General features: G+C 51.6%; 9 protein-coding genes and 1 non-coding gene across 10 annotated transcripts; 6 read left to right on the plus strand and 4 right to left on the minus strand.

Annotated features, from left to right (window-relative positions):
- Window positions 1-282: 282 nt before the first annotated feature.
- On the plus strand, window positions 283-368 carry SCP_t0212590. Its single transcript is given in 2 exon segments — window positions 283-319; window positions 333-368. It is a non-coding gene; the product is annotated as a tRNA-Tyr (tRNA).
- A 2,889-nt stretch (window positions 369-3,257) lies between these two features.
- SCP_0212600 (hypothetical protein) lies at window positions 3,258-3,929 on the plus strand (the record flags this gene model as incomplete). The annotated part of the gene is made up of 1 exon (XM_027755169.1): window positions 3,258-3,929. One exon carries the CDS (start codon window positions 3,258-3,260, stop codon window positions 3,927-3,929), a length of 672 nt encoding a protein of 223 aa, XP_027610970.1.
- Window positions 3,930-3,948: 19 nt separating this feature from the next.
- Window positions 3,949-7,424, plus strand: SCP_0212610 (hypothetical protein; the record flags this gene model as incomplete). Its single annotated transcript, XM_027755170.1, has 3 exons — window positions 3,949-3,966; window positions 4,026-5,811; window positions 5,866-7,424. The coding sequence occupies 3 exons, from the start codon at window positions 3,949-3,951 to the stop codon at window positions 7,422-7,424; spliced, it is 3,363 nt and encodes a 1,120-aa protein (XP_027610971.1).
- Window positions 7,425-7,577: 153 nt separating this feature from the next.
- Window positions 7,578-8,102, minus strand: SCP_0212620 (hypothetical protein; the record flags this gene model as incomplete). The annotated part of the gene is made up of 2 exons (XM_027755171.1): window positions 7,578-7,660; window positions 7,712-8,102. 2 exons carry the CDS (start codon window positions 8,100-8,102, stop codon window positions 7,578-7,580), a joined length of 474 nt encoding a protein of 157 aa, XP_027610972.1.
- Window positions 8,103-8,857: 755 nt separating this feature from the next.
- Window positions 8,858-9,367, plus strand: SCP_0212630 (hypothetical protein; the record flags this gene model as incomplete). The annotated part of the gene is made up of 1 exon (XM_027755172.1): window positions 8,858-9,367. The coding sequence occupies one exon, from the start codon at window positions 8,858-8,860 to the stop codon at window positions 9,365-9,367; it is 510 nt and encodes a 169-aa protein (XP_027610973.1).
- Window positions 9,368-9,810: 443 nt separating this feature from the next.
- On the plus strand, window positions 9,811-11,002 carry SCP_0212640 (hypothetical protein; the record flags this gene model as incomplete). Its single annotated transcript, XM_027755173.1, has 3 exons — window positions 9,811-9,957; window positions 10,010-10,291; window positions 10,733-11,002. 3 exons carry the CDS (start codon window positions 9,811-9,813, stop codon window positions 11,000-11,002), a joined length of 699 nt encoding a protein of 232 aa, XP_027610974.1.
- Window positions 11,003-11,552: 550 nt separating this feature from the next.
- On the plus strand, window positions 11,553-12,668 carry SCP_0212650 (hypothetical protein; the record flags this gene model as incomplete). The annotated part of the gene is made up of 1 exon (XM_027755174.1): window positions 11,553-12,668. The coding sequence occupies one exon, from the start codon at window positions 11,553-11,555 to the stop codon at window positions 12,666-12,668; it is 1,116 nt and encodes a 371-aa protein (XP_027610975.1).
- Window positions 12,669-12,891: 223 nt separating this feature from the next.
- On the minus strand, window positions 12,892-13,467 carry SCP_0212660 (hypothetical protein; the record flags this gene model as incomplete). Its single annotated transcript, XM_027755175.1, has 1 exon — window positions 12,892-13,467. The coding sequence occupies one exon, from the start codon at window positions 13,465-13,467 to the stop codon at window positions 12,892-12,894; it is 576 nt and encodes a 191-aa protein (XP_027610976.1).
- Window positions 13,468-14,399: 932 nt separating this feature from the next.
- On the minus strand, window positions 14,400-14,891 carry SCP_0212670 (hypothetical protein; the record flags this gene model as incomplete). Its single annotated transcript, XM_027755176.1, has 1 exon — window positions 14,400-14,891. The coding sequence occupies one exon, from the start codon at window positions 14,889-14,891 to the stop codon at window positions 14,400-14,402; it is 492 nt and encodes a 163-aa protein (XP_027610977.1).
- Window positions 14,892-14,954: 63 nt separating this feature from the next.
- On the minus strand, window positions 14,955-16,154 carry SCP_0212680 (hypothetical protein; the record flags this gene model as incomplete). Its single annotated transcript, XM_027755177.1, has 2 exons — window positions 14,955-15,571; window positions 15,626-16,154. The coding sequence occupies 2 exons, from the start codon at window positions 16,152-16,154 to the stop codon at window positions 14,955-14,957; spliced, it is 1,146 nt and encodes a 381-aa protein (XP_027610978.1).
- Window positions 16,155-17,540: the final 1,386 nt, after the last annotated feature.

Raw genomic sequence — 17,540 nt, forward strand, 5'->3', positions numbered from 1 at the left:
TTCTACACCTAGAATGTAAGACATCGAGAAGAAAAGTGTCTCCGCAAAGAACGCCGACGCGGTGATGTTGGTGCTATGCATTGTACCGTCTGCCTGCGCTCTTCAGCCCTCACCAGGCTCTCAGACTGGGCCTCGATCCAAAGCCGCCTGTGTGCTTTCCTAGCTTTATTCTTCATGTTTTATCTCTTGTTCATACGCACCCTTGGAAGATTTCGTGTGCAACACGTGTTCCAGCATGTTGTAAGTCAATAGAAGTTTTTTTGTCGAGGACCCGATAAGTTGCCTTCGATAGCTCAGTTGGAAGAGCGCAAGACTGTAATTGGTTGCAATTGATCTTGATGTCGCTGGTTCGATCCCGGCTCGAAGGACTGGGTTGTCTCTCTATTTATTGCTTTTCTGAGCAAACACGTGCCCCGGACCTAAATCCAGTTATTTCAGGACCCCCCGCAATCCCCGACGAGCCCCGATGCCTGAATCCCCGAAATTGGGCCTGCCGCAGGCCGGACCTCCGATCTTGGACCCCCGAAAATGGTCGAAAAATCGGTACAACTTGTGTCCAGAAATTCCCGAATTGTCCCCTTTGGCCCGAGGTTCAGTGCGAAACCCCCGGAAAATGGTTCCTGAAAGAAATTTTCCTGGAGACCTTCAACGTGGAAGGATTTTCCGGTGAAAATTCGTTTTGAACCCAGCAGAAGCCCATTTCTCATCGTAGATGTTCAATCCCAATTTTCCTGAAACCGGCCGGGACCTTGCAAGGGTGCGAAACCCCCGAAAATGACCGTGTCCTGACCCCCGAAAATGGCCTCTGGTGGGATTGGAGCTCTAAGCGAATTACGGAGGGTCCTGTTATTTCTGTTTCCACCCACGGAGAGCAAGTCATTGGGTGCACCATGGAAAGACCCCTGACAATTGGGGAGGATCCCTGAGCCGATTTCAGACAAAATTTGGACTTTTGAGAGCCTCATGCATGGTTTTTCACGGACAAATCAAGGGGTTGACCGTTAAATACTGGCGAGGCAGGGCGGAGGAGGCGGGGAAGCCGCTGCTCTAAAAACGGTCAAAACCCCCTTTTTTGGGGCTGTGCGCGACGCCATGCCTGAGGTAAAATGCGGACATGGTCCGAAAAGTTGGTGGTGATGCCTGGTTTTTTGCGGATGTTTTGGGTCCGAAATGGCACTTTCCTAACAGACATTTTGGCCTCTCTGGATCAGGCATCTTTTGTCAGGGGTCCTGCTTGGTTGATACTGCCCAGTCAAAACCCCCTCGGGCCAGATCGAGCCACGTCGAGCGAGAGAGGGATAGTACTTTTTCATCGGGTGAGATCGAGCTATGTTGAGTGTACATTTGACCTTACAATTAGACATGTCAAACACTGTGCAATAGTTCCACCTTGCATAGCTTACATATCACATTGTCATACAGCTTGCATCACACTGCTCAACGTATGCTAACAACACCATCCTCTATTGTGAGGTCACATGGCATGGATGTGAAAATCGTTTGACAATGACATCATTGGTACTTTGGAGTCCTTTTGCACCGTCTCTTCGCCACGTCACTCTCCTCGACACCTCCATCTGCGCCTGTGGGCAAGTACTTCTAGCATTAATGTCACACAAATGTTGTGAGCCAATTCTCGAGACCTGTCACCGCAGAGGATGCAGACAGGTAGCTCAGCAAGGCCTGAAGGCCTTATGCTTATAGGCTGAGGAGCTTTGTGAACACGACAACGGACGATGACCCTTGGGCATGGCGACAAGTACACACTCGCTCTATCCATAAGCTGGCAGATGGCTCACAGCAGAGGTTGAAGCAGAGATGACATGGGTGTTGAAAGAGGACGTACCGGGAATGCATGCACATTGTGCATACCGGCTGGTGCGCGCGAAGTATTGAATGAACATACCAGACATATGTGTCCCATCCAGCAGGCAGCAGGTCTGCCGCGCTACCCCCCATTCTCAGTGCGAGAGTGAAATGCACAGTGCCAATGGATCACTCGAATGCTAAGATCACCGGTCCTATGTACGTTGCACTCGCCAATAATCATGATCACTCTTACTCTAACTTCTGCAGCACAGTCAACACGAGACAAGATCTCTCATGCACTCATGAGAGCCCAGGGGCTGATACATCGAAGGTAAGACTAATTTATATACATGTTTGTTCTAACTACACCACCCCGCAGAAAATACAAGAACATGGCTGGTGCGGTGATGATGGCCAAATGCAATCCTGGACACGGTGCAGTGAACATGAGCAGTGGGAATGGATTACGAACATGCTGGCTGCCCATGCCAATGTGGAGGGCAAGGGCGCTGGCCATGGGCGATGCGTCAGAGGGTAAGGATATGGGCCGGCGGTGCTGGGTTACTGGGCGGCAACACTACGTGTGGGACGGCAACACTACATGTGGGATGGCGATGCTATGTGCGAGATGGCGATGCTACATGCAGGGTGGCAATGCTCTGTGCGGGATGGCAGTGCTGGGTGTGGGACGGCGGTGCTGGGTGCAGAATCGTGCAGAGTAGCATTGGGTGCAGTAGAGCTGTACAGGGTGTCGCGATCTGAGATTGAGATCTTGTACGGCGCATTTACAATACGTGCATGGTCTATTTCATTCTTTTATTGTGTTCTTGTTTCTCATTGAATGTCTTGTCTCACGATTATGAGACAAGACAGTTTTATCTTACTTAACCAGTATATTGAGTAGGGAATGCTCCAGAGCTTACACCTGGAGCATTCTGCGTACGTATTCTCATCCTAACTGTATACTATAGCTACTTACTAGCTGTGCAGTGACCCGCGTGTCACTGCAGGTATGAATTACAGAGCTTACACCTGGAGCATTCCGCTGACCCGCGTGTCACTGCAGCTCCGCTCTCCGGTCTCATCAGCCACTCAACCGTACCACTGCACTCCAACGGCTTTGCCCGTTTTCCCCATCGTATTCTATACGTTCACAGGTTATGAGCCCCGGCCTTAGCGGCTGAGAAGTCTCTTTATTTTTGCATGCACATTGGAATTTTATGAAATATTTTCCCCACTATCGACAGACCGTTACCCTCATGTGTTGCACGTACTCATTTGCATCACGAACACTTCGACTTCAACAAGGTTACGAAGTCTCGGATCTTACAGATCTCCCTCTCTATCATTCTGATTCACCACTTGCTCACCTTGCTCGGATTGAACCCGACATCTTCACATCTGTATCTTTCACTCCGGTCACTCAGAGCTCAATTCCATTGCCAGTCATGTCCACAACTGTCGCGAAGGAATTTTCGGAGGTCCTGAAACTCGCGTCCGACGGCTCGAAATACCGCATATGGCTCGGTCGCGTTGAACGCGCTGCGGGTGCTTGCAAAGCAGAACATCTACTCAAGGGTGCGGCAGACCCTGCCTTGGCCGCGGAGCTGAAGCTGAACAAACAGATGCTCAATACTATCACGGCAAAATTTCCGGACTCACTCTTCAAGAAATACCTCAACTTCATAGAGGTGCATTCCGTGATGTCTGGCCTGAAGGTTGAGTTTGAAACATCCACGGCTGCCTCTGAGGCGTGGACAGAGGCGAAGCTTTTCTCGCTTCACTGTACAGATGAGTGCAAGGTCCGTCAGCATTTGGACCAACTTGCCGAGCTCAAGGACAAGCTATCCGAGATGAATGTCCAGATCGAGGATAGGACATACATCAATGCCATTACAACATCCATTCCACGTTCCTTTGCTCCCACCGTCACTGCTATTGCTACTGCTGTCGACATCTATAACTCAACACTAGCGGCAGGTGCAACTGCTCGTGTTGTCAAATCCATGGAAATAATCAAGGCCCTCCGCACGGAAGCAGACTCACGTGCAGTGCTGAAGTCCACTGACAAAAGCACCACTGCTGGTGCTGCTGTTATGAGTGGACGTGGTGGAGGATGAGGACATGGACATGGACACCATGGTAATCGAGGCCGTGGTGGAAACTCGAGCAAAAATAGTGCACCTAGGTCTGAGAATGACCTGACATGCTTCAAGTGTGGAGGCAAAGGGCACCGTGCTCCGGAATGCCCATCAAAGAAGCAGTTCTACCAGAGACCCAAGAAGTCCGAGGCTGCATCCACTAGTGTGAACGTGACCGATGGGAAGACAAAGGCAGATGCCAAGCCCAAGGATGGCGCCATGAAGGAGTCATCTACATCAGTGGCTGTGACAGCCCCTGTGCCGTCTGTGCACATTGAAGAGGCCTGGAGTGCCTGCACATCATTCTCACCTCTGTGCGAAGAGGAAATTGTTATTGACTGCTCGGACTTTGCTGTGCAGGAGGAGATCCGAATTTCGGACGCGCACCAAGCTTTTGGCAGTGTTCTTGAAACTGGACACCGCATTGATATTTTCGACTCGGGAGCCTCGCGACATATGACACTGCACTTGGATCGCCTCTCAAATTTCCACACCACCATGCCACACTGGATTCATGCTGCGAACTCAGAAATCTTCTACTCACATGGAATAGGTGACTTGTTGATGCACCTACCTGCTGAGAACAGCGGCAAACACATCCGGCTCAAGAGTGTCCTGCACGCACCTGCTATGCATGCAACCCTAATTTCTTTGGGTCTCATCGAGGCAGCAGGATTTTCGTGGCTTGGCCATGAAGGCGAGCTGACTATTATCAATAGGCAAAATGATGTCATTGTGTCAGTCCCACACAACGACAATCTATATCAGATCTTCTATGATTCGTCTCTCGCTTCACTTGCCACTGCACCAGTCCAGCTCTCACTTTTCAAAATTCACAAGAGGCTTGGCCACATTAACTACGGTTACATCAAAGATATGCTACAACAGAACCATCTCACCGGCATCGCACTTGACCCACACAATAGCAAGACAGTCAAGTGCAAGACCTGCCTCATAGCGAAGGCCCACTGTGCACCCATAGCATCGGTGCGCCGATCCCCGCTCACAGAAAAATTTGGCGAGCATCTCCACATGGATATTTGGGGGCCTGCAACAGTCTTCATAATCGACCGATGCAAGTACGTCTTGACAATTGTTGACGATGTGACCCGATGGCTTGAAATGCCACTTATGCGAGTAAAATTTGAGGCCTTCGGGAAGTATGTTAGCATCGAGGCACATCTGCAGACACAGGATGGTGTACACGTGAAAATCGTGCAGTCAGATCATGGTGGAGAGTTTCTCTCTGCAGTTATGGACTCCCATCTTGAGCGTGCAGGGACTATTCGGAAGCTGACAGTGCACGACACACCTGAGCACAATGGCGTAGCTGAACGCACACACCTCACAGTTTTCAATGGCATACGAGCTGCACTTGCCTGCTCTGGTCTTCCAAAATGGCTTTGGGGTGAGGCTCTGGCATATGTTGTCTATGTGTACAACCGGACTGCGCGCTGCGCACTTCAGGGTCAATCACCGTTTGAGGTGCACTATGGCCACACACCGGACATCTCAAATTTGCACGAATGGGGAAGTACCGTATTTGTCACTGTAGCAACAGATTCAAAGTTTGATGCACGAGGACATGAGGTATGCTGGATAGGCCTCGACAGAATGTCGAATGGACACCGCATTTACTGGCTGAAAGAACGGAAGATCTCTGTGGAACGAAACATTGTTTTCAGCTCGGAGTCTCCGCACGTCGAAGGGGAGCATGATTTTGACATAGGACCTACCTCGAATATTTCCGATGCCACTCTGCCTCCTCCTAAGCATCCGCGATATGTCCCTGAATCCGAATGCTCACCGATGCTTGAGCCTGGTGAGATTCGCGAGCCCGAACATCCCAACATTGTCACAAGTAAGTGCAAGCGCACACTGAGCGCAAAACTGCGTGACATTGCATCTGGATGAGCTGAGAGTGCACTCACCGAAATCACAATCGATGAGAACGATGAATGTGAAGTCCTTGCATATTTGGTTGGTGTCGCTGCATCCGACTCCTTAGGATTTGATCCACGTACCATCACAGAGGCCAAACGTCGCCCGGATTGGCCTGAATGGCAAGAAGCCATGCACGATGAGATCAGAAGGCTGGAGTCGAGAAAAGCATGGGTGTACATGGACCCGCCGTCACGATTGTCGGGCCAAAATGTCGTCAGCTCGAAATGGGTATTTCACATGAAGCGAAATGCTCGTGGTGAAGTTACAGGCTATCGTGCACGCTTAGTGGCTCAAGGTTTCACACAAGTCAAAGGTGTCAACTATTTTTCTGATGATACCTATGCCGCCGTGTGCAAGCTTGCATCTATCTGCGTCATTCTCTCTGTTGCTGCCCACAATGGATGGTTCACACATCAGGTTGACGTCAAGAGCACGTATCTCTACGGCAAGCTGCGGGACGATGAAAAGATCTATATGCAGCCCCCTTCTGACATTGAGCTTGATGGCCTGAAGCCTGGCCAGATCCTATTACTACTCATTGCACTCTATGGACTCCACCAGTCTGGCCGATGCTGGTACATCCGTCTCTGCAAGATTCTCGAGGGCTTCAAACTTGTTCGGCTTGAGCATGATCACACCGTGTTCTATTGGCGCCATCCCGATGGTGAAATATCTATCATATTCCTTCACATAGATGATATGACACTGGTCTGCTTGCTACTCGCTAACCTGCTTCATCTCAAAGTAATGATCAAGTCCGAACTTGAAATCACGGACAATGGTGAACTACACTGGCTACTCAGAATTGAAGTCAGACGCAACCTCGAGAAGCACACAATCGCGCTCTCACAATGGGCGTATATCGATTCAATCATTGCCTGCTATGGATTTTCTGATGCAAAGCCACTCTCGCAGCCCATGGATCCCCATGTCCGCCTCTTTGTCGACCAATGCCCTGTTTCGACAGCCGAATATGCCACTATGCGAGATAAGCCATATCTCGAGGCGTTAGGAGCACTACAGTATGTCTCTATCGCTACTCGCCCTGACATCACTTTTGCAGTTGGACAACTTGCTCAGTTCGGACGGAACCCTGGCATCGCACACTGGAGTGCATTAAAGTGCATTTACCAGTATCTGAAGGGGACCGTGGACATCTGGCTCATGCTCGGCAGCTCGGAGGACAACGACATCGTTGGATACTCAGATGCTGATGGCATGAGTACGGAGGGACACCGTGCAATCTCCGGCTACATTTTTATGCTCAACGGCGGCGCAGTTTCATGGTCTTCAAAGTGCCAGAACCTCGTTACCCTCTCGACGACTGAGGCCAAGTACGTTGCATTGACACACACGAGCAAGGAAGCCATCCGGCTTCGCTCTTTCATCAAGAAGCTCTTTGGTGACCCGGAACACCCGCTGCCTCTCTGTTCCAACAATCAGTCCACTATTGCGCTTGCCAAGGATGACCGTTTTCATGCACGTACCACATCAGTATTGCATAAGCAGCAACAGACGGCGCAGTGGTGACGATAAAATTCTCTCCTGACATACGACGACCAGCGCGAGCGTACAAAATCTACTATGAAAAACTCTGCCGGCAACCTCTGAGATGGGCGCCAGCTTGCCCACCTTCAACACTCTCCCACAAGGTGAGCACCCATCGAGGGTAAGGAAGTAAAATCAAAACAAACACAAAACCTCCTCTGAGTCATCCCAAACCCTCGCTGACATCGCAGCCTCATCCTTCCCATTCTCCGAATCCACTGTAGCAATGTGAGCATGAGCACAACTTGAACCATGACCAGAGGAATGACCAGAACCTTGAGACGGGGAAGGACACTCATCTGAATAATGTCTACGACCTCCACAATTGTAGCATGAGACCTCCTGTCGACCAGGTCCCTGCTTTCCTCCACCTCGCGATCCATCTCCATCTCTCCTGGACTGTGCAGCATAGTAGGCAACAGTGACCTTTGAAGCCTTCTCCTTGGAACGAGCAAGTTGTGCTTCGAGACTGGTGATCCGCATGGTGACAGCGAAGAGCTTGAGCTCCTCAAATGAAAGACTGTCGAGAGCATTGACAACGGGCTGATATTCGTCAGGAAGGCCATTGCTGATGACCATAATGATGTCGAGTTCAGTGGTGGGATAGGGGGTGCGACTGAGCTCGAGTGCAGCAGTGTGGACACGAGAAATCCAAGTCATAATTGACTCAGACTCAACTTTCATCATCTGGTGACGAGATTGTTGTTTCGTCGCAAGCCGGATTGGAGGAGTACGAGCGGAATCAAGTCCACATGGGGTCTGAGATGCAATGAAGGAGAAGAGTCTATTCCAGAGGTATGAGGTGGGTGGCCCGAAGGCGTAGCTAGGAAAATCTCTGTAGTCGCAATAATCGCTGGAAACATGTCAGGATAAAATTGCACTGCTCTAAGGAGAACGCTGAAATGCAGAAAACGCAAGACTGCCCAGAAAACGCACAAACGCAAGACTGCCCAAAGATGCACTAACTGGATGGGATGGGAATGTGAATGAGGCTTTTGCAAGCGTACCTTCCGGGACAGTGGGTTCTACCCCCACCTCTTCCCCCGCCATCATACTTAAACTGGTCCTGACCTTTTCCTGCCCTCCTGATACTGCCCGCATCTGCTTAACAATTACTCCGCTGAATCACTGCCCATCACACCATAGCTCGCAATCCTGTCCCCTCACGCTCCTACTCAATCTGAGAGGTCGTCCATCATCGGGCCCACCCGAGCGCCTGATAAACACCCGCCCGCCTCGGAGGCATATCTCCCATCCTGAACTCAATCTCCCATCCATGGATGCCAGCGTCATCCTTCACAAATACACTGATCCTGTGAAAAGCATGGGCGGTCCGAATGCATGTCCTGCTGGTGAAGCTCCCTGCGAGCATATGTTCCTTTGCTGTCTGATCCTCACACGTCCCTCAGGTCTTCATGGTCCAAGTCCAGTCTGAAGCGGCCAGTGTGGGGATCATCCTACCCCTTCCGCGCAATATTCCTGTCCTTGCCCAAGTGGAAATACATCTTGCGACAGCTCGCACTGTGGAAGCCAGCCGTTGGATGGTCCCTCGGATTGCTGACCACCTTCCTGCTGTCATTCCTCGTGGTTTGACTGCGCGCGTTCTGTATGATGACCCCGCTGTCTGCGAGGACTTCAGTTTGGGTCACCCACTGGATGGTCTCCCTGACATTGATGTGCAGTCGTCCTGTCCCCATTTCCCTGAGATCGCATTCCTTAGTTTTGCTATATTGCCATCAGGAACCTTGCACCTTCGGGTTGAGACATTGCGCAATGCGGCCCGTGAACTGTACGATGTCATGCGCGGGATCACCGGTAGATGCGAGTTGGCAGATGGTACTTTGAGGCAGTTGCGGATCATAGTTGAGGAGTTAGAAATAGCATTCGGGCTCGTAGTGTTCCCTCGTCCGATAACCAGCTTCTAATTGCTGTTGGACTAGGGTCTGTTGTGTAGCACCCTGTGGTATCTCTGAAATGTGAGACCTCTTCGCAGATAGGATTCCCACCTCAGCGCGCTATGCGTCCCTTCATCTTTTCAACACTTCAAATACTGACCACCCTCGGTCAGGGTACCTGGGCCCCCCATACAAGAATGAGCTGCGGGTACCACACGACACCAGATTGCACCCGCGAGATTGTCTCAGTTCAGCGCTAAATGAGATCCTCTCGGTTGGCACCCTGCAAGTATTACTAGTCGGGTGCCTCACGAGACCGGCCCTTCATCACGTGCCCTGTGAGACTGGCACAGGTGCCCAGGCATGCGGCGTGAAGAGATGCATGCAAGTAGCACCTGTAGTCTCATGTGTGGTTCCCTTGCACGCAGGGCACCTTGTACCCCGGCCTACAACCCTGGACGATCCGCGCTGAGATGGCTCAACCCTCCGATGCCTGCATTATTTCTAAATACAATGTGCACGACACCATAGCAGATGTGAATCGTCATCTTGCAAAGGCCGATGGGTCCGGAGAAGATGAGGTGCAGAAGGCGTGGATCAGTGAGCTGTCCCGCCTAGTGGTGAGTGTCTCAGTATCCTCGCTATCTGCTTTTGACCCCTCTTGTCCCTCAGAGAATTCTGGAGGATCGCTTCCAGGTCCTCACCACCTTCGGGGAGTCGGATTTTCATCCGAGGGAGGTCAACGAGATACACGCGACCTTCGTCGATGTCGTCTTGTATGCGCGCTTGCAATCATTCGCCAGTCTGCATCTTCCGGACCCATCCCAAGAGGAGGTTGATGCTGCGATGACCCGGCTGGCACTGGGCCAGGACTTCTTCACTGCACTCGAACGTCGCGCAGCCCAGCCTGCATTGATTCACAATCCCGGATGCGAGGCATGCCAGGAAGCCGAGGTAGATTGCATCTTCGGCACCTTCGAGAGAGGCGCTTGTGCCAGGTGCCAGGCGAGGAGGTGCAGGTGCACCTATGCAAAGCAGAGGTCGAAATCCCAAGGTGCGCCCACACTTCTACCCTGCGGATTGCTCTCTCTCACTACTACCTTCCAACTAGCGACTTCCGCAAACACGGGCAGATCACCGGGGCCACAGATGAAATGATCCCGTGGAAAGAAGGCTGCCTCCTCGGGTGCCCGCAGTCATGTCGCGGAGTCGTCCTCTGCTGCGGGTGCAGCTCCCGTCATCAGCCGCGGCCCTTATGTCGACGTGCCCCCTATGCCTCGCCATCACCATGATGCGCTTGCTCGTGAGTCGCAGAAAGGGCTCATGCAGGACCTGGAGGCTCGTATCACAAGCCTGGAAGAAAAACAGGACTGACTCAAACACGACAACAACAAGGCGACTGCTCTCCTCAACAAGCTTCGTGGCACTCCTGCCCCTGCTGGTGGTGCTGACGACCTCATCGTTCATGTCAACGGCTTCAAGACTGCACTCTATTTCATCCGAGAAAGGCAGGGTTGGGTCGCCGTGGATGTTATCACTGTCGTGAATGCACTGCGTCAGGCTGGAGTGATGATCCTGACTTTGGGTGTGGAGGAACACGACTCCGATGTGGATAGCGTGCCCGGGGGTGAAGCTGAAGATGATGACGGGGACGCGGAGGTCTGAGCGGAATCGTTTCCTTTATGGTCTTTCACTGTATTAGTATTACGCCCCGCGATCGAGCTGTAGTTATATTGTTGCCACTCCACATTCCCTGGAATTGTGAGTTTCCTCCCAACGGCACGTGCAGGGTGCGAGCACGCACTTCGGGGTGCATGCGTGTGCCCATATAGCTTCCGGCCTCCTGGGAACTTCTGCGCATCGTGTTTATTTTCATCCCTTTAGCCATATCTCACACTCTCCTCCCTTCACATCATGTCGTCGGAATATCCTGACCTCCAACTGAAGGACTATGCAGTCTTCATTTTTGGCCTGGTGACTGAGATGAAGGTCCCATGCACGTGGGATCGCGGATGGGCAGAGGGGCTAAAAGATCGTATCGTGCATCGCGCGCTATTGCTATTGACCATCCAGGACTGACCGTGGTCCTCTTCCGAAATGCCAGGAGTGTGCGAGGGCTATGCATGCTTATTTACTCACTAAGGGATCAGAAGTCCCCCTCACTCTGGATGGACGCGCCGATATCCGGGACGCATTGGCAGCGTATGACTCCCTCATGGCACCTGCTCCGGCCTCATCAACCTCGAAGAAAGAGGGGAAGGCGAAGAACTGCCCGCGACTGCCCCTCCCGTCTGGTGCCAAGGTTCCGACTTCAGGCGTGCACAGTAAGCCCACAATTGTGTCGCCCATTCCTCAACCTGCCTTTATGGGGTCCACTCCGCACACCATACCGCCTACATTGAACCTCGAGATGGGCAGTGCTCGTCCGATCGATCACGCATCTGGTGTTCAGTACATGCCCGACGTCGCTACGATCGCTGGTGGGCCATCCTTGCAGAGTCGCCAACCATTTTCACTACCGATCGGATCGATCGCGGGAGATGAGCATCCGGTGAAGTGTCACGCTGCCTCCCCGCAGCTGGATCCCATGGTGATTGATGACCCGCCGACAATCCGCGCCGCGGCATCGGCCATGCCTCCTCCACCACTTCAGATGAGTGTGCCCTCGTGCTCCCAAGCCGTCACCACAGATTTGATGGACGAGCCGTATGCCCGCCCCTCTCCTCGTGTCATGGCTGCACTTCCCAGGCACCCGTCCGATCATTCCCTTAGTCGACAGGCTTCCGCGCGGTCTCTTCACATCGCGCCATCCCCAATTGAGTGCAGTGGGTCCCAAGGTAGTTATGGCAGTCCGATGCTCCCGGCCATATCTCTTGACGATCTGCCCCGCCCTCCGGCTTTTCACTCTCACTTTGCCGACATTCTCCTCGCGAGCTTCCGGTCCATGCAACCGGGCGAGCAGATCGCGATGCTGAAAGTGGCACTCCGTTGCAGCTGGCAGTGCATGCGTGTGCTTGAGGACAGCCAGCATGTTATGCGCTCCCAGCTGGATGCCATCATGGGTGCCCTCAGGGGTGATCCCGCCGCATTCGCCACCCGGTTCGGGGTGTATGCCACTCGCGTCAATGCGATCCCATCTAAGCAGCACGAGCTGAGCCAGAGTTTGGCCGAGTTGGAGGAACATGTCAGCGGGCTGGAGGGTTCAGATGCAGAGTTCCCCTCCGAGGAGGAAGACGAGGTCGTCCATAGCATCTCCACAGGTGCCTTCGACCCCAGTATGGATTCGCGTAGCGGTGGGGACGAAGGGCTCAATTTCGACGAGGAGGATTAGGGGCTGCGAGGTGAAGGGAATGCGAGGCCTCGGAAATGCATCGGCCGACTTGTCACAGTAGTGTACGATATCTTTGTTGTGTTCCACGAAACTCGCTTCTGTGGTTATAACTTGTACAATATTCACTGGATCAAAATGGAGCGTTCTCAAGGAATCTCATAATCAATTAAAAACAAGGAGTAAAATTCTTGAGGAAATAAACTGGAATGGATACATGCTGATGTCAAGGCTCATTATCCGATCCTGCAGCGCTGTCCGTCTCATCCACGTCGGACAACGGGGTGAAGTGGAGATCGGCATGAGTTCGGTACTTGTAAGGTATGACACGGAACACTGCAAACCATAGCTGAGACACCACACCATCCGGTTCTGCGAGGATATACGATCCTCCCTCAGTTCGTCGAATGACTACCATGGGTCCCAAGTAACGTGGCTTTGTTTTACGATTGAGCTCCATGTTAATTCGGGAGTTTCGAACCAGCACAATATCGCCCGGCTTGAAGTCATAGGACCTAATGGTCCCATGAAACTCTTGTGCGAACTGCTCCATGGACTTGTATCTCGCTCTGATGACACGCTCCCATACCTCCACCAGGTCCTCTTCCCATTTTTGGAGCTGACGCGCCCGGTGTGCTAAAAGTTCAATCCGAGTCATCTGTACACCCTCATATGGAACCAGGTAAGTTGCTTCCGCGATGTCAAAGGGGAACAGAGGCTCGGTTCCATGCACCATGTAATATGGGGAGTATCCTGTAGATCGCTGAATTGCGATGCGCTCTGCCCAGAAAACTGCGGGCATGACTGTAGGCCACTTCTGCTCATCTCCCAGACACGTTTTCATTGCAGCCTCTCGCACATCCAGATGTCGGCATTCCACAAGCCCATTTGCCTGGGAATTGTATGGGGAAATTCGGATATGATGAATCTTGTATTGCTGAGCCAAATAGTCTAATGCCTGAACAAAAGCGGAGCCGTTATCGGTGACAATTTCCGTGACTGCCCCCAGCGACAAAGGATTTCTTCAAAGATGAATGCACCAAGGGTCCGCCCATTTTCCTGTCAGAGCATTTGCCATTCAGGATATGATGTAAGTGAGCAGTGTGCTTGTACGATATATCGGTACCCTCCTGCCCGCGGCATGAGCATCGTGTCCATGTGCACCTTGTGAAAGAGTGCGGAAGGAAGCACAACCATTGGTGGAATGTGCACCTTCATCATCTGGCGGACCTGGCATTCATGACATGTGCCCACGTACCATCGTACATCCTGGTCTAAGAGTGGCCACCAAAAGTGTTCCAGCAAGCGTGTCCGCACTGTGAAAATTCCCTTGTGGCCGAGGTCATCATGCGCCTGTCGGATAAGCATGTAGCATCTTCCCTCATCGACAAATAGTTTGTGCCTGCCGCTCAGGTCCTTTTGCCAGAGATTCCCATCCCTGAGGAAGAAGTCCGATGCATACCTGAGGAATTGATGGTGTTCCTTTATTGGCACACTCATAGCAACCTCGGGATCACGTAGGAAATCGTGGACTTTGAGAACGCATGCATTCCTAGCCATGGCCTTTGTCGTTCGCAGAATCTCGACGTCTTCTGGGGCCGAGGTGTAGACTGCGACATCTGGTGTCCTAGCACTCAAGCCAGTCAAGACAGTCCCCGGAGCACAGGCACACCACCCTTCACACATTATCCCAGAATTTGCGGCATCAATAGTGAAGGCGTTAGCTTTGTCTAACTATTGCTCGAAGTCATCATCCTCCTCGGGGTCTTCATTTGCACAGGGGCGACATGATAAACTGTTAGCCCCAGTGTGGCGTGAACCTGGTACGTGTACGAGGCAGAAGTCAAATAGTAGAATACCAGCAATCCAACAATTGATTGTAGCATTGGGTTGGATGTCGGGGTTATTTAGCATTCCTTTGATGTATTTCGCGTCGACTTCTATGACCAGGTTTGCGACCCCAATGACGTAGATCTGAACCGCGCGGAGAGCGCGAAAGAGACCATACAATTTGACCTTCGCTTGTGAGTATCGCGACTTGCGCTCGTTCCAAGTGATGGATCCGAATCGGTTTGGGCATCGCTTCCCATCTTCGCCAAGTTGGAAAAGGACAAAACTGACAGCAATGTTTGATGAGTTGACCGCGAGGATAACGATGCGCAATGATGCATAATCAATGGGAACCAATGCCCCACAGGACTGTACAGTCTGTTTTATCTGTGCCATGGCTGCGTCCTCCTTGTCGCCCTAACTGAACTCTGTCTCCTTACGCGTCAGGGTAGTCAGAGGTCATGCCATCTTCGCATAATCTTTGATGAAGACCCGAATGAGACCGCAGGTCCCAAGAAATCTGCAAACCTCTGTGACAGTTGTGCATGCCAGCCAGTTGACAATCTTCTGTATATGAGATGGCAGAGGCCACCGACCTTCATAGTTGTACAACCCGCCAAGGTATTCAAGTTTCGGTCCGCAAATGATACATTTCTTTCCCGACAGCGTCGCACCAGCCATCTCCAGACGATGAATCACGTGGTTGACGTTCTCTGCATGCTCCCAGATGAAGCGATGTATTCCGGAGTTCTGGGGGATGACTTCGTATCCTCCGTCAGACATCTCGTATCGCATTGTCCCATTCTTTACAGGGATGTCGTCGATGTAGGGAATCGTGACATGTGGTATCTCATCTTGTAAAATGAAGGTCACGTCGCCATGCATGATCTGGACTGAGTTGGTATACCCCATTGGAATGGTGGTCAGGCGGAGTGCTCCGAGCGGGCTCTGGAAGGTCGTTAGGTCACGGGAGTCCGGGTGAAGAGTCCTTTGGTCGAACACGACGAACAGGTCGAAGCTCGCATAGCAAGAGCATTCACCGAACGCCTCCACTATATCCTCAATCTGTGGCAGTGCTGCCAAATCTCAAATCACAACGGCATTTAGTGGCTGGAGATCATGTACCAAACATAGCGACTTCTCATCCTTCTTCAGGACGCAGAACCAGCGTGATCGGTAGGATGAGTTCGATGGCTCGTATACACCTGATGCGATTTTATCGTGAATGACTTGAATAACTTGCTCGCGGATTCCCAGTGGAATAGGAATGTTGCACAATGCCCAAGGGACATGCTGCTGATAGGGAATTCGGATCGGTTCGAAATATTCATCGCTAAATTTCCCTTTTTTGGACTCATCCCAGGTGAACGCTTGCTTATGGAGATAGAGGATGTGATCGAACAGCTTCACCTCCTCCTCCCAGAGAAACCCGTCGCTGTTGATGTTAAGGTCCCGCCATCGTTCCTCCATATAACATGATCTGCCGATGAAGTCTGGTGGGTGGAAGGGGAGTGATGGGAGGTTCTGCATGGGGTCACGGGGAACACGCCGCATGATCCGGAACTCGTCCGCCAGTATTCCTGGAACAGGCTTGACACCCTTGTCAACCTTTTTATATCCATAACCGTGGACTACAGCCTCGTCACACCTTTCAGTCATGTTACCTGAACTGAACTCCCATTTACCCTGACATTGTCATGAACTGGACTGCCAGCGGACGTCGGCCCATCGGTTTGTGTAGAGAGCTGTCAGCGATGGGCCCATGATGATGAAGGGAAGGCTGGAGTGATGGGCCCACCACCATGGGGGTAGTTCTGAGCAATGGGCCCACCGCCATAGGAGTACTTCTGAGCAGTGGGCCCATCGCCATAATGCTATTATTTAGCGATGGGCCCACTGCCATAGGGGTACTTCTGAGCAGTGGGCCCACCACCAAGAGTGGAAGATGAAGGATGGGCCCACTGCCAAAGGTCAGAGTGTTGGCCATCATCACAGCATGTTTCTCTGAGTAATGGGCCCACCGCCAAAGTATGATCAATGAGCAGTGGGCCCATCACCATGAGTGTAAGATGAAGAATGGGCTCACCACCAAAGGTCAGAGGGTTGGCCATCACCAGAGCATGTTATCACCACCAATAGGCCCATAGCCAGAGTACAATAGCTGAGCAGTGGGCCCATCTCCAAGAGTATCAGATGAAAGATGGGCCTACTGCCACAGGCCAGGGGGTAGGCAATCACCAGGACATGTTTCTCCTAGCAATGGGCTCACTGCCAATGTACAATGAATGAGCAGTGGGCCCACTGCCATAGGTGTTGTTCTGAGCAGTGGGCCCATCATCATGATGCTATTATTTACTGATGGGCTCACCGCCATAGGGGTACCTCTGAGCAGTGGGCTCACCGACATGGTGTTATGAGTCAGTGATTGGTTGACCATCATAATACTGGCAGTGCCTGGACTCAGCAAGACACCTAATCGCTAACCTGACACTACATCTCTGGTGGAGTTTTTACAACATGGAGTCCTGCCTGAAACTTATCGTAGCTGTCATATAGAGTGCAGTGCCACCATTTTATGAGTTTCTGATATATGGTGAACCATGGCTTTACATTCTGGTGATGGTGAGACTCAATTTGCCAAAAAGTCGCCAACCTAGCTCTCCTTCTTTGGCAAAGTTTGTTAAACTTGGAGGACTGTCTGAAACTTGTAGAAGAGGATTTATAAAGTGCAGTACTGCTATTTTAGACTTCCTGCATATATGGAGAGCCATGGCTTTACATCCTGGTAATGGTGTGACTCAACTAGTAAAAAACTCGCCAACCTAGCTCTCCTTCTTTGGTGAAGTTTGTTAAACTTGAAGGACTGTCTGATACTTGTAGTAGGGGATTTATAAAGTGAAGTGCCACCATTCTATGAGTTCCTGGTATATGGCGAGCCATGGCCTCACATTCTGGTGAAGGTGAGACTCAACCAGTAAAAAACTCAGCAATTTGGCTCTCCTTCTCTGACAGAGTTCACAAAACTTGGAGCACTATCTGGAATTC

Source organism: Sparassis crispa (genome assembly GCF_003851025.1).
Source record: "Sparassis crispa DNA, contig_000001F, whole genome shotgun sequence".
In the NCBI taxonomy this organism is placed as follows: Eukaryota; Fungi; Basidiomycota; class Agaricomycetes; order Polyporales; family Sparassidaceae; genus Sparassis; species Sparassis crispa.